At 53.0% G+C, this 14,367-nt stretch overlaps 1 protein-coding gene across 2 annotated transcripts; it reads left to right on the top strand.

Moving 5' to 3' along the window:
- Window positions 1-4,997: 4,997 nt before the first annotated feature.
- Window positions 4,998-12,452, top strand: TAC3 (tachykinin precursor 3). 2 transcript variants are annotated; one of them, XM_002916001.4, is made up of 7 exons: window positions 4,998-5,175; window positions 5,758-5,876; window positions 8,645-8,753; window positions 8,945-8,974; window positions 9,465-9,518; window positions 9,906-9,980; window positions 12,166-12,452. In XM_002916001.4, exons 2-6 carry the CDS (start codon window positions 5,763-5,765, stop codon window positions 9,977-9,979), a joined length of 381 nt encoding a protein of 126 aa, XP_002916047.1. In that variant the 5' UTR covers window positions 4,998-5,175; window positions 5,758-5,762; the 3' UTR covers window position 9,980; window positions 12,166-12,452. The 2 variants fall into 2 exon arrangements, with proteins under 2 accessions (XP_002916047.1, XP_019651694.1); XM_019796135.2 differs by having other exon boundaries at window positions 5,013-5,175; window positions 12,163-12,452.
- Window positions 12,453-14,367: the final 1,915 nt, after the last annotated feature.

The following is a 14,367-nucleotide window of genomic DNA, read 5'->3' as shown; positions in this document are numbered from 1 at the left end:
TTGACTGCCCTCGCCCTCTTTCCCCTCCTCAGGCTCCTTGAAGCTAGCAAATGCAGATAATAAGAATTGGAAAAGAAGGGAAATTGTCTCTGGGCTCCTTGACCGGCTGAGCTCTGGCGGGGTTTGGAGAGACTGGGGTGGGGGTGGGGCAGCCAGCGATGGGGCTCAGGTCCCAGGTGGCCAATGGGCTGATTCATTAAGTGTGTCCCTGGAGGGAAGAAGTGAGGATCCCCGTCTTGTCGGAAACTAGGATCCTTTGGAGATTTAGCCTGAAAAGAGGCCCAAGGTTGGAGGGCTCATGTGAGTGGAGGTGAGCTGGGGAATGCAGGGTCCCCTGCACCCAGGAGTTCCATTACCCCCTCCATCCCCGAGCTCATCACTGGGCTCTCCCACATCTGCCCCTCAGCATCCCCATCCTTTCCTACACCAGAGATGCCAGGCTGCTGCCAACAGTTGTCTTGCTAGTCACTGCCCTGCAGCTGGGGCCGGCAGCTGGTGGCACTTGCGGGGGAGGGGGGGAGAGGCTCCTGGACCCAGACTCTCCCACCCCTATGACTGGCCCCCCCTTGTCTTCGTTTATTTTCCTCGTGTCATCGCCATTATTTTTTTTCTCGATTTTCAACTGTCTCACACCATCTCGTTGTCCCCTTTTCTGTGGGCTCTAATATCAATATGTAATATTTTGTATAACGTTCTGTATGTCTCCCCTCTCCCTTAATATGTTTCCTTATAGACTCTGCTTGTCTCAGGCTCTCCCACCCCTGTATCTACCTTCAGGGAAGAAGCAGCTGCTGTGTTTGCAGTAAAATGTAGATGCGTGCTCTGTGGGAGCATACAAACGGCTGCCTTTGTTCCTGTGTCTGGCTGTCTCTCCCTCCTTTCGCCATCCCTACATTCCTTGCCTTTTCCCTGTCTCCACCACTGAGCTCTCTGTGCCTCGAGGCTGGGGTTTCCCTCCACCTGGAGCTTCCAGAGCTTCCATCACAGGCAGGCAGCTCACGGCCCCAGGTAATCATGCTGGCGGGAGACCTGATCAGCTTCTCTTCTTGCCTGCAGATTAATCTGGCTCTCTGAGCACCAGCCCATGTTCTGGCGCACCCGCTCCGGGCTGGGAAAGGGCCCAGGGAATCAGCTCTTCCCAGGCGGATGGGTGCTGTGTCCTGAGAGAGGGGAACTCAGGCTCCCGTCAGCCTTCCGCCACCCCGCCCCGCTCCCCCCCCTCCTTGACTTCTCAGAATCAAGGCCGAGGAGATCCTGTGTGGCGAGAGGGGGGTGGTTACCAGAGCCTGACTGCCCCCGCTCTCAGCCTCATCTCCTGCTCCCAGGGCCCAAATTGTCGTCACTTTCCCAGTGAAGTGTCTGGTCATTTTCAGAAGCAATTTCAGGAGAATATCCAGCTGCTGCTTGCCATCCTGCTTTCCTTCCCCAGGGCTGGAGGCACTGGCAGCTTTCTGGACTGGGGGGGAGGAGGAGGGCTGGAGTCCCTGTCTCCCTCCTGTCCTCCCCCCGCCGTCACGTGGACTGATGCTAGTCCAAGGCAGGGTGAGGGTCCCTCTGCTTTCCTCTCTGTGCCTCCCTCCCGTGTTTCCTGTCTCTGCCTCCCTTCTCTCCTGGGGCCAAGGAGGGGGTGTTTTTTCCCCCCAAGCCTCTAGGGGCTCCGTTGCCCCACCTGCGCTGTACGGCTGCATTTGGTCCCATCGGCTGCATTTGGCCCCATCGTGTGGGGAGAAGCTGCCTCCCTGCTCGGCCGGTCCAGCCTTCACAGAGTCTGGGTTGTTTCTCTGAGGGGCACAAGCCAGCCTGGAGGCCCCTAGCCCTCGTGAGGAGCCCTTCTAGAGCCTCAGCTCTCAGCAGCTCCAGCGCCGTCTTCCTGGCTCAGCCCGTCTGCTCTGGGTGCTACGGGGGGGCTCCTCCAGTTCCTCATCAAGGGGCCTCGGCCAGCTGTCGCCTGGCTGCAGGACAGAAGCTGCCACCCTCCCTTTCTTTTCTGCTGTCTCCATCTCCACCTGGGGTCCTATAGGGCCTGGTCCCTCTCTCCCCAGCCCACCGCACCCCTCCAGGACGTTGGGGGAGTCGCCACGTCGCATCCCAGCTGTGCATGCGGCGGACAGATGCGGGTCATCTTGCATGCACAGCACACACTCATCAGCCTCCGCTTCCACCCCCAGGACCGGCCGGCAAATGCCCTCTCCTCTCAGCTCAGCGGAACACACATTTCCCTGGCCTCATCCCCAGCCCAGCCCAGCAACAAAGAGGGGGAGCTCCAGAGGGAAGATCTGCTAGGGACCCTGCTCCTCTAGGCCCGTGACGGCTGTCCGAGATGCGGCTCAAATGAAAAATGTCTAAGGGAAAACCACCGAGGAGCTCTGCAGTGGCAACGCACGCTTTACATACCATTTGCACAGGGCGTGTGGGCAACACGAAGCCCTGCCTGCCCAACCCTGCAAAGCTTCCCTCCTTCCTCACCTTTGTGGCTTAGTTTAGCATTAGCTCTTTCAAGTCTCTGCTAGTCCCAGAGATCAAGGGGTGATCAGTTCTCCCTGCCGTGCCCTTGCTCCCCCCAGCCTTGGCTCCTGCTGTCCTCTGTGAGACGCTGCATCATCAAAGGACATTATTCATGCCGGACCTTTGCTGAAGGCCTGCTTCCTGGTGCTGGGGCGTGGAGGCAGGGATGGAGGGGTGTGGGGGTGTGTGTGGAGAGAGGCTGCCTCAGAGATGGGACCCAGGAGGCTTTAGTCCTCAGCCCTCAGTCTAACACTCCTCCACCGCTGCCCCCCTTCCCTCCAGCCTGCCTAGCCTGGACTTCCTTCTCACTTCTCCAGACTGGGAGGGGGAGGAGAAGAGGTGGGAGATCTGCGCCTGAGCTCTGCGGAGGCCTGACCTGCCCTGCCATTTACATGTAAATGGACTCCAGCTTCCACCCCTCATCCCAGCAAAGGCTCCTAACCCCGGGTGCTGGTCCATGGTCAGTGCTGTCATTACCTGGATAATGGGAAGCTTTCAATGAGGCCCCACTAGCCTCTCACATAATAAAAGGGCCTTGAGACCCAGCTGCTGCCCTCACTCAGGGGTGACCGTGGGGCCATGTGCAGGCAGAGTGACTTCTCTCAGTATGACCCAAGTCCCAAGGTGCGCAGGGTGTTGGGAGCATGGAGTAGGGAGACAAGCAATTCAGGACCCTGGCAGCACCTGAGAGGCTCTGTGGAGGACCCACACTGGGGGCTGCAGTGCAAGAAGAAAGCCTCAGGCTTCCTTTTTTTTTTTTATACAAATAAGTTTTTATTGAGCACCTATTATATGCCAAACACTATAGAGCTGAGGATCCACTAGTAAACAAATATATAATATTAGTCCTTACCAACGTAATGGGACATTCTGGTGGGGATGGGGTAGACAGGCTATAAGTGAAACATTGAGCATAGGGGATGTAATAAATGATGAAGAGAAGAAACAGAAGGGGGTATGGAGTGTAAAAGGGTGGTCATTTTAAGTAGGGTGATTGGGGAAGACGTGGGTGAGCGTGAGTCTTTGTAGTAAATACACAAAGTTCTCTTCACAGCCTCAGATGGAGAAGAGTGCAAGGTCCCAAATCTCCAGTCTCTCGGAGAGGGGGACCACCTCTCCCTCTGGGAGAGTTAACTGCTCCCTTACAGGTCAAAGTTCATACCAGTGCAGTAAAACCAAGGGGAGGTTTGGAGTGAAAAGAAAAAAAAAAAAAAAAAGCAAAACCACCCTGAATCTGTGGCTCTTCTCCGGTAGCTGTATGTCATGGAGCACAGGACTGAACTTTTTTTTAAAGGCTTTTTAATTTTAAGTAATCTCTATGCCCAATGTGGGGCTACCCCAAGATCAAGAGTCACATGTTCTCCCAACTGAGCCAGCCAGGTACCCCAGGACTGAACTTTTTGAGCCTCAGTTTCCTCCCCTGAAAAATAGGAAATGCTAGGAATGACAAATGGCTCTGAAGCTCCTTTCACTCTGCTGCCCCCACTCCACGCACCCACACCCAGTTCCCTCCTCTCTCTGGTTCTCTTTCCATCCCAACTCTGACTCTGACTCTCCCCTGGGGCTCCACCTTGGGCAGGAAGTGAGCAGCACGAGCTCCTTCAGCAGAGTGGGAAGCGAAGGAGAGGCTTGAAAAGGCGGGGGGAAAAGATGCCCTGGCTGCAGGGAGGCCGTCTGGAGAGGGGAAAACATGTAACTGAGAAAAAAGAAGCAATTAAGAGATCAGTGCTGGGCTGCGCTGGGCTGGGTCGGGCCAGGGAGAGGATTGGGGATGACAGCTCAGCCACCGTGTTCTGTTCCTCCCTCCTGAGATTCTCATAGGAAGGATAGAAGTTAGAACTCTGGAGGAATTCAACTAAATCAGGCCGATTCAGAGGTCGAGAGGGAGTGGCATGGGGGGAGGCATTAGCCCTGGCAAAGTGGTGGAGGGAGGCAAACACTGGAAGTTTGTGCACGAGTAGCCAGGGAGAAGTACTGACCCTCACTTGGTCTGAGAACCAAGGTGATGGGTCAGCTGCAGCTGGAAGGAGGGCAGAGGGAGAAATGAGGACGGGAAGGGATACCAGACCCAGCTGCCATGCTCAGGGCCTGAGTCTGGTCATCCCGGTGGTGAGGAAGGCCCGAGAAGCGCCTGCTGGCCTGGCAGTTGAGTCTGCAGGTTTAAAGGGCAAGGAGCTGGTGGGTGAACAATGAGGAGAAAGAGACTCAGGGACCACACCTATTGAGCTCGACCCAGCATGGACATTTTGGTACAAAACATACCCAATGTCATTCCTTAGTGTGCCCAGCTCAGGGACTGTTGGAGAGTGTGGGGCTGGGTAACTCCAGCACACAGCAGGGTGTGTGTGTGTGTGTGTGTGTGTGTGTGTGTGTGTGTGTGTGTGCCTGCAGCCTATATCCTCCTTTTTCTCCACCAGCCTCCCCCCTCCCCTCCAGCCACCCTGGGATTGGTGATTCGCAGCCCCTCCCCTGGCTCCCCCAGACCCTCCCAGAGCCTTTATCTGGGAGCTGGGCAGGAGTTCCTGCCACATCCTCAGATCCCCTCCACTCTGTTCCTCTCCTCACGGAGCCAGCAGCACCACCAGCGTGTGGTGGGAGAGTGGGCACTGCTCCTGGGCAGCTCCCCGATCCTGTCAGACCCTCCGCCCCAGGCTCGAAGCTGCTCCGCAGGTAGGCACGCGCGGGAGAATTTTGGATGGACTGGAGCTGGCACCGAAGGACAGAGGCCAGAGTTAGGGGGAAACAAGGGACAGGAGGGAACAGAGGTGGCAGCTTTCGATCTGGGAGCGGGGCACGGGGAAGGGAAGCAGAAAGCGCCCATAGGGTTGAGAACCAGTAATGTTTGGAGCCTGTGGGTTCAGACTGATTCTATCAATACTAGAAAGTTTTGCCGAAGTCTTGGGTTATCTAGTGCTGGAAACTAGAATCCAGGATCCCTCCTTACGCTGACTAAGACGGCAGACCCGTGAGTGTCCTATGAAACCTACCATTGTCCTGAGGGGACCAGTCTGGCCCTATTACAATGCAGCTCGCAGCCAGGTGCTCAGTGTGGGGAGATGTGTGATGGGGGATGAGCCCAAGGGCCGGCCCTCCTGCCCAGAGCTACTCTCCCGGGACCAGGGCTCAGATGGGAGAGTTGGGGGCTGGGGAAGCAGGGTCAGGACAGGCTGCTGGTCACAGAGCGTCTCCTGCGTCTGCACGCATGCTGTACCCTTCTGCCCTCGGTCCTGCCCTGTCCCTCTGCCCTCCTAGGCACCATGCGGAGGTCCCTGCTGTTTGCAGCCATTCTGGCCATCAGCCTGGCTCGCAGTCTGGGGGCTGTCTGTGAGGACTCCCAGGAGCAGGTGGCGCCTGGTGGGGGCCACAACAAGGTAAGGCCCCCCTCTAGCTGTGCTCGCCCTGGCAGAGCACTGGGCAACGTCCCGAGAGCCGGCACGCTGCCTGTTCCACAGCTGTCGAGAAGAAGGTGGGCCCGGCAGATCGGGAGTTCCCCGGGTGATCCATCAGAGGGTGGGTGTCCCTGCCTCTCTGGTGGTGTCATGTTCTCACTGTCTCTAGGTATGTCTGTAAGTGTCTCGGTCCCTCTGTGTGTCTGTGATAGCCCTGTACCTAGAAAGTGCCCTACTAGTATGTTCTGCGGTTGGTTGATTCGTGACTTGGGGCCCGGATCCTGGAGGGGTAAGCTAGGGTGGTACCGCTCAGTTTTTGTCCTTTTGCAGGGGGGCAGATCCTCTCCACTCCCTGGATGGGATGACACTCAGTCAGAAATTCTCTCCCAAATGGTCATTCGTATGCTATTTTACCTGTCAGTTATGTATATTATTTTGTTTTCAAAATTCAAATAAATTCCATTATCATACCCTGCACATCCACCCCCAGTAACATCAGGTGCTGCTAAGACCCCAACCCCTTCTTTCCTTTCTCTTGCTCCCACTCTAGCCTCTGCTTAGTCAGAATAGGGGGCAAAATGGCCACAACACAGACTGGGCCCTGATTTCCAAAGTTTCTCTAAGAAAAAGAGCAGGAGTTGTCAGTGAAGGGGTACAGAGGGAGAGCAGGGAGGAAGTCTTTTCAAGGTTTTGAAATGACAGCAATTACATTGGTACACATGCTTTTAAGATGATTATAGATGGAACTTATTACAAATTCAGTGTGTGAAGTCTAACTGCCTCTCCAGCTCAGATCTGTTTAGCATCTCATTACAGGAGGTGGGCAGAATATTTGAACAATTTGAGGAAAGTGGCTACCTAGGAAGCCGTGTGCAGGGCAAAGAGAGAAATCAGTCTTCATCCATACGTGTCCTAGGGCACGACAGGCTGGCAGCCTTGCAGGTGGTAGCCGTTGCGCCAGATCTAAAAGACCAGAACCGATTCAAAAATACAAAAAATAGGCACGCCTGAGGGGCTTAGTTGATTAAGCCTCTGTCTTCCACTCAGGTCATGATCCCAGGGTCCTGGGATTGAGCCCCACATCGGGCAGCCCCACATCGGGCTCCCTGTGTAACAGGGAGCCTGCTTCTCCCTCTGCCTGTGCTCTCTCTCTCTCTCTGACAAATAAATAAATAAAATCTTTACAAAAATACAAAAAATAGGGGTGCCCTGCTGACTCAGTTGATAAAGCATGCAACTCTTGATCTTGGGGGTTGTGAGTTCGAGTCCCACATTGGGTATAGAGATTACTTAAAAATAGAATCTTTTAAAAAATACAAAAAATACACAAGGAGTGCCAAATATGGGCTAGACACTATGTTCGGAGCCCAAAGTTCCAGTTGGAGATAGAATATCTGGATATATTTTTCTGAGACAAGCTTGCTTCAAGACCTTTAACTCTTGGTCAATGAAAGAGAGAGATTGCCATCCCACCCCTTCTCCCTGATGGTCTGTGAAGATGAGGGACATTGGGGTGAGGTGAGGGTAGGATATACGTGTGCCCACCACCCATCCTGCGGTGCCCAAGTAGCTACAAACGTCACCAAGGCAGTGAAGAGCCCCTGCCTGACAGCAGGCCCAGAACGGGGTTCATTCGTCGGGGAGAAGAGGAGTCATTCTGAACACACAGTCTTCTAGAAATTCCAAATTCAGTGTAGAAAGGAGAGAGGGAGAGACCACCGGAGGCAGAAACCCATGGAGAAGCAAGGGAGTGAGAGATGGTGGGAAGCACAGGGAGAGAAATGTTCCCCTGGAGCATAGTGCACTGGGGGGTTTCAGGATTGCCGCTGTGCCCTGCTGCCTCCCTGCGCCCCTCCCCAGGGCTGAGGCGTGTCTGCGACTCCATATGGAGCACAGGGGACGGCTGCTCTAGCTGATGGGCCTTTCCTAGAACTCATGGCTCACTCACATAGTAGGGCAACCACATCCTGGGGCAAACTGGTTCCTGATATGCGAAGGAGAACAGAGAGGAGGCAGTAGTTGGGAGAGAGCCCCAGACAGTCCCCTTCGAGCTTGGGAGATAGAGGGACCAACTATCCCAGTGTTCCCAGGACCACCAGCGTAAGCACTGAAAGCCCCACATCCCAGGAAAGCTCTCAATCCCAGGCAAACCAAGACGGTTGGTCTGCCTCCAGGGATGTCCAGTGGGCTCCCTTTTCCCCCTTTTCCAGTGCTTCTAACATCTAACCATGCGTCCCAGTCACCGGGGGCCTGCTTACAATGCAGACTGTCTCAGTCAGTAGGTCTGGGGTAGGACCGAGATTAAGATACTGCATTTCTTTTTTTTTTTTTAATATATTTTTTTTAAGATTCCACTTATTTGAGAGAGAGATAGAGCATGAGCAGGGGGAAAGGGTAGAGGGGGAGGGAGAAGCACACTCCCTGGAGCCTGATGTGGGGCTCGATCCCAGGGCCTTGGGATCACGACCCAAGCCCAAGTCAGACACTCACCTGACTGAGCCACCCAGGTGCCTCTAGAAACTGTACTTCTAGCAAGCCTACAGCAGTGATGCTCCCGGTCCCTGGACCACACTTGGAGAGCCCACATCTCTTCCAGTGTAAAACCAGAAGATTCCGAAAGATACAGGATGTCAAGATACAGGCCCATGAAGCCCTGTGATGGGCTCCAGAAGAGGCTGTTCTTTGTGGGGAGGGGCAAGTGGATTAGGTGTGAACCTCCAACCTCAGCCTTCTTTGTTTCTGTTCCTTAGAAGGACGCGGACCTCTACAAGTTGCCCCCGTCCTTGCTCCGGAAACTCTATGACAGCCGCTCAGTCTCTCTGGATGGATTGCTCAAAATGCTGAGCAAGGCTAGCCTGGGTAAGAAGCAGCCCTGGGGAGAGGGGGTGGGGGGCAGGATTCTGATGATTCAACAGGCCTGGGAGGAGCCTTCAGGTAGGTTGGAGACTGGAGATGGCTTGGTGAATAATTGAGGGTTTTGCTCTGAACCCTCTCTGACTGTCACTCTCCAGAGTCCATTCCCCACTGACACACTGTTCTTGCTCTCACAGATCCTAAGGAATCGCCACTTCCCCAGAAACGTGAGTAGTGTCTTCTCCCCGTCTCTGCTGACCGCTTGCTACAGCTCCACGGGCATGGGTCCCAGTGACTATTCTGGCTGGCCCCATCTCAGCTGGCACAAACAGTATGCCAGCTGTCATTGCCCAGCCAGCCTTTTCCGGGTGTGAGAGGTCACTGGGAACCAGGAGGAAACAGGTGTGAGGAGTGGGGTGGACTCTCCCTCCAGCAGCTGGTCACTGGGAACCAAGAGAATCTCTTGGTGGCTGTGACGATTCTAAGCCAGGCACCTGTGGGGGCAGAGAATGCTTGAAATGTGGAGGCGGGAGAGGTGGGCAGAGAGGGTGCGCTTTGGGGATAGCCTGCTAACTGGAGAGTCAGGCTGTGGCATGATAAAGAACCAAAGACCAGAAACCCAATTTCAGAAGTCTTGACACATGTCTGGGGGAGTGCATCCCCATCCCCCTACTACCCCCGTTACCACTGTTGGCAATGTTGGCCCTTTTTCTACAGGTGACATGCACGACTTCTTTGTGGGACTTATGGGCAAGAGGAACATCCAGCCGGGTAGGAATGTGCGGAGGCGCACTGGGAGGGTTTAGGGTACTAGCAAAGATATGGCAGAGGTCACGTGCCTCATAATTGTCACCAGAGGGAAAGACAGGACTTCTCTTAGCTATACTGAGGGTTTCTCAGCCCTTCTACCCAATCAGGTTGGATCCACAGTCCAGCCGTCCCTGGGAACACAAAGCGGAAAGCTTTATAAGATCTGCTGCAGTTGGGAAGGAGTTGGGGGGAGGCTGTCCTTCCTCCCCATCTCCCAAACACAGTGTGCCTCTTCTTCCCAACTCTGTCTTCCGACGTTGCCCTTAATGGCTTGCCCTTTGCTGTTGGTCAGGGTGAAGGTGACATTCAGAAAAATCCCTCCTAACTACACTGTTTACTTTACCCCAGACCCTTCTACTGACGTAAACCAAGAGAACATCCCCAGCTTCGGCACCCTCAAGTACCCCCCCAATGTGGAATGAGGTAAGGATTGTTGATTAGGAGAGGAGAGGGGACTGTGTGTGTGTGTAGGGGGGTTGCCAGAGAGGCATTTCCTCTGATGCTACAGACATGAATGCTCATACATTTGCCCTAAAATGCACTGTCAGTGCCCAGCACTGTTGGTCAAACACACCACTGCTCAGAGGTGCATACTTGTCTGCAAGAACACACGCACTCACGTGCACACAAGTGCACGCACAAGTGCCCCACTTGCCATCTCTTTCCCCAGTATCACGGACCCTGGCTGACTCTTGAGCAGGCGTGAGTGGTGGGACATGGGGAGCAAAGGGTTTCCCCTGCGGCTTCTTCGATGGTCAATTTCTGTCGTTCGGGTTCCGTTCTTCTATTATCTGTATACAAGATGGACAGGCCATCATCTGATAATTATAGGCACCATATCCAACTCACAGGTGAAGTGTCCTGCCTCCTAGGTGGGCAAAAACCATTCAGATCATTCACAATCTCAGGTGACTGGGTCTAGTGTGTAATTCTTCACAAGAGTGATTTAGGAAGAAATGCAAGGAACTCTGAAATTTAATGGGGAGTAACTAGAAACCATACCTTAGTTGCTGTGTGTAGTGTAATGGCTAAGAGCATAGCCTGAGTTTGAATCCTGAATCTGCAGCTCACTGGCTGTGTCCCCTTGGCCAAGTTACATAACCCTTCTGTGCCCCCGTTTCCTCATCTGAAAAATGGGGGTGATAATATTATTTTGCAGGGTTGTGGTTTTGAGGGTTGAGCATATGTACAGTGTTCGAAACAGTGCCTGGCACATGGTACATGGGCTGTGAGGTGGCAGTGTTTTGATTATTGTGGTCTGGGAGGTGTGGGTCATGTTCCAGTGTTCCCACTGGCTGGCTCTGTTCTGTCTGCTGTAGAGCTGTCTGGGCTGGACCCCAGGCTTGAGTGGGCTGACAGATCTCTCACTTGGTATGCGAGTATGAGAGTCCCCAGGGAAACGTCTAGTCAAAACATGGAAACTTCCATTTCAACCCCATCTTCCCCCACACAGCAATAGCAGCCCAACGGATAGGATAGCTCTCTTTGCATTAGCTTCTCAAGACGGACGGTGTGAGGGGAGAAAAAGAGAGGGGTTGGGAAGTCTATGTTAGCACGGAGAGACTCCTGTCTCTCTCCCTGTGTCCCTGTTACCCACAGTCATTGCTCTCAGGGGAGACCAAAGGAGCAAGAGCTCTCGATGGCTCTCGATGAAGCTGGCTGTGCATGGCTCTCTGGGCCCGGAGAGTAGGTCTAGCCCCCCATTCAGTGGTGGGTGAGAGGGCACAAAGAGCCGTAATAACCGTAACTCGCTGATTACATGGTACTTACCGTATCATTTCGCTCTCATTAGATGGTTATTTCAGTCCTGCCGACTGCCAGATAATTATACGGGCAGCTCTGTCTGGATGACATACTCTCCCCCAGCGTTATGCATCGGCCATAAAGATAATTACAGTGCAATTTTGCCATAGTATTTTATACAAATGGTGGAAACAAGTGCATTGTGGAAATCTACTTTTAATGCTTGCTGGTGAATCCAGGCTCTTTCAGAGGGGCCAGTTGCATAATTGCAGCCTTCGTCATCTCACCACTGAAGGAGCATGCTCAACCTGTTAGGTGCCCAGAAAAACAGCACATAAAGTCCTTGGGGGCTGGCATTTAAAGGAGATTAGATGAGATGGATCAGCACAGATCATTGGGTCATCTTCTTTCATTCATGTGAATCTGCTAACAAAGGAAGTGATCCCTGGGCCTGCACTTCCTCTGGGAGGTTTCTGGAAAGAGGAGGAGGGCATGGGTGAGCCTGGGGGAGCATTAGCTCACCCGGGCACTTTGAATGGGGCTGTGTGTGTGCCTGACTCATAGGGATGCGAGGATGATAGGAACCCTGTCGCTACACCCTCCTGCATGGACCACAGGCCTTGCATATGGGTGTTTGTAAGTAGCACGATAAACATGCAACTGGGAAGAGGCACGCTCCTGAGGCTGGAACGGTTCAGTCCTCTAGTTCAAAGGCTACACACAGGCCAGTTCAAAGGCTCTCGCTCTTTCTCCCTTACCTATCCACCCCACACACACACCCCCACCCCGCTTCCCCAGCTGGTGGTCAGTTTTATGAGAGTCTTACAAGACAGAAGATGTGATATCATTTTTTTTTGGTCAGCAGCACTCCACTTCTGGACCCCTGGGCTGCATCATGAAGACACCTGTCACCCCCTCCCAACCCCCAGCTGCACATGCTCCTATTTCCCCTTTTTTCCCCCATCCTTGTAACGCTCCTGTGCTTTGACTCCTTCCCCATCCCTCTACCCCACCGTGATGTAGAAACCGCAGAGCGAGCATCCTCGGTCCCCGTGGGCATTGACTTGCATTCCCCTGGGTTTCTGGAGTGTCCTCCGTTAAAAATATGACGTCTCTCTCTACTCCTCAACAATAAAGGATTTTCACATATGACCTAGAGTGTTGTATTTGTTTGGCTGGTGGGGGGTGGTTCTCTTCCTCAACTCTGCCAGCTACATCATACACACATGCACACGTATGATATGCACACATGCATGTATCATATACAAATGGAAACATCTTTATTTTGTACACATATGGATTTTCCCAACAGTGCCTTGGTCAGTGCTTCATATAATTAGTATTGGAAGACTTATTTAGTAATTAAAAAATAAATGAATGAATTTGGAAGATGGTTTCTAGCACTCAAAGACTTTCACAGACTAGCTTCAGATAAAAGAAGAACATATTCTGAATGGCTTGTCTGTATTTCAAGGATGAGTCTGGGAGACATCAATCCCTGAATCTGACTCTACTTAGAGAAGGGTGGGGGGTGGGGGGCAGGGCTGTGCAAGGACCCAGCCACAGAGGAGGGCGAATCTATAAAGCTGCACCATTTCTCTGTCTGCAAATGTCAAGCAGGGGTCCTGTAACAGGTCACGGAATGAGATGGTGACCCATATACACTGTTTACGGTGTAGCGGGGCTGTGGACAAGCAAACAACACTTGGTCTTGCTAGGATGGGGTGTGGATGGGGAAGTTACAACAGAGACCAAGAAAGAAGGCAGCAGATATCTTCAGTGTTAATTGGCCATCTTAGTTATTTTAAAGTGAAAACATTTGTTTCCGACCCCTCTACAACGCAGCTAATACTGGCCCCTGAAACGCTGGTCTAGCAGTCCACAGAATACGTAAGGCACTGAAATGAGGCGTGTGAGTGTCTTTGATTTATCTGACATGCCAACTATCACAGCCCAGGGATCCCGAGGGGTGTTCTGAATCCTAGGGGAACAGCCTGGGAAATCCGCAGACTCCTTAGTTTAGCCTGGTGCGGGCCTGGCTGTGCGCCTCGACTGCCCTGATAATTCTCTCTCCCAAGGCAGTGCAGAGACAGTGCCAGGGAGCCAGAGGTCGCTTCCTCCAGGTCCTTCACCCCAGTGAAAGTTCTCTCTTCCCAGACCCTGCATGGGGCAACTTTGGACCCACGGCTGCACAGTGGGGATGGGAGAAGAGAGAAAGCTCAACTCAGTATCCTTTGGGTCAGGTTTATTGCTAAAGGTCAAAGAATGATCTTACCAGAGTCTTAAGCCTTTCTTCAGTGAGTCATTGTGTTGGCTCTTCAAAATTACCTATCTAGAGGGTTTTAAAGTAGGGTAACTTGTGCAGAGTCTGGGGGATTTATTTAGGTCATGAAATCGTCAAGAGTTGGTTCTGCTCTGACTTGGGAGATGGCGTGTGTGCTGAGATGACTCAAGTGCTTTGCCAAGGAGCATAAACGCAGAAATGTTGCTCTCTGGTGGGACCGACAAAAATTGCAGTCCTGGGGCTTCCAGGAAAAATGAAGCGAAATTTTAAGCCAGATTCCTGTTTTTGTACTTGAAGACTGTGTAGGAATCCTGGCTCTCCTCTTCCTGTTGCAAAGAGGGTGGTGCCTAAGGAGACCTGGCCAAAAAGACCTAGACCGAATTTCTGCCTCTTCTCCATTTAGCTTTGTGTGTGTGTGTGTGTGTGTGTGTGTGTGTTACTAGGTTGCATGATGATTTACTCTATTTATTTATTTATTTTAAAAATAGTTTATTTATTTGAGAGCAAGAGCACACGCGCACCCAAGTGGGAGGGGGATGGTGGGCAGAGGGAGAGGGACAAGCAGAACTCCTGCTGAGCAAGGAGCAGGAGGTGAAGGCAGGGCCTTGATCCCAGGGCCCTGAGACCGGGACCTGAGCCAGTTAGACAACTGAGCCACCCAGGGGCCCTGCGTGGTGATTTACTTTAAAAAGACTTCAGGGGCGCCTGGGTGGCACAGCGGTTAAGCGTCTGCCTTCGGCTCAGGGCGTGATCCTGGCGTTATGGGATCGAGCCCCGCATCAG

The sequence above is a fragment of the Ailuropoda melanoleuca genome, chromosome 15 (genome assembly GCF_002007445.2).
Source record: "Ailuropoda melanoleuca isolate Jingjing chromosome 15, ASM200744v2, whole genome shotgun sequence".
Classification (NCBI taxonomy): Eukaryota; Metazoa; Chordata; class Mammalia; order Carnivora; family Ursidae; genus Ailuropoda; species Ailuropoda melanoleuca.
The sequence above is the reverse complement of the archived record's forward strand: the minus strand, read 5'-3'. Positions and strand labels throughout refer to the sequence as shown.

Coding starts and splice junctions, on each gene's coding strand:
- TAC3 (XM_002916001.4), top strand. CDS start 5,763: ATGCGGAGGTCCCTGCTGTTTGCAGCCATTCTGGCCATCAGCCTGGCT. Junction 8,754..8,944: donor GCTGAGCAAGGCTAGCCTGG/GTAAGAAGCAGC, acceptor TTGCTCTCACAG/ATCCTAAGGAATCGCCACTT. Junction 9,519..9,905: donor CAAGAGGAACATCCAGCCGG/GTAGGAATGTGC, acceptor ACTTTACCCCAG/ACCCTTCTACTGACGTAAAC.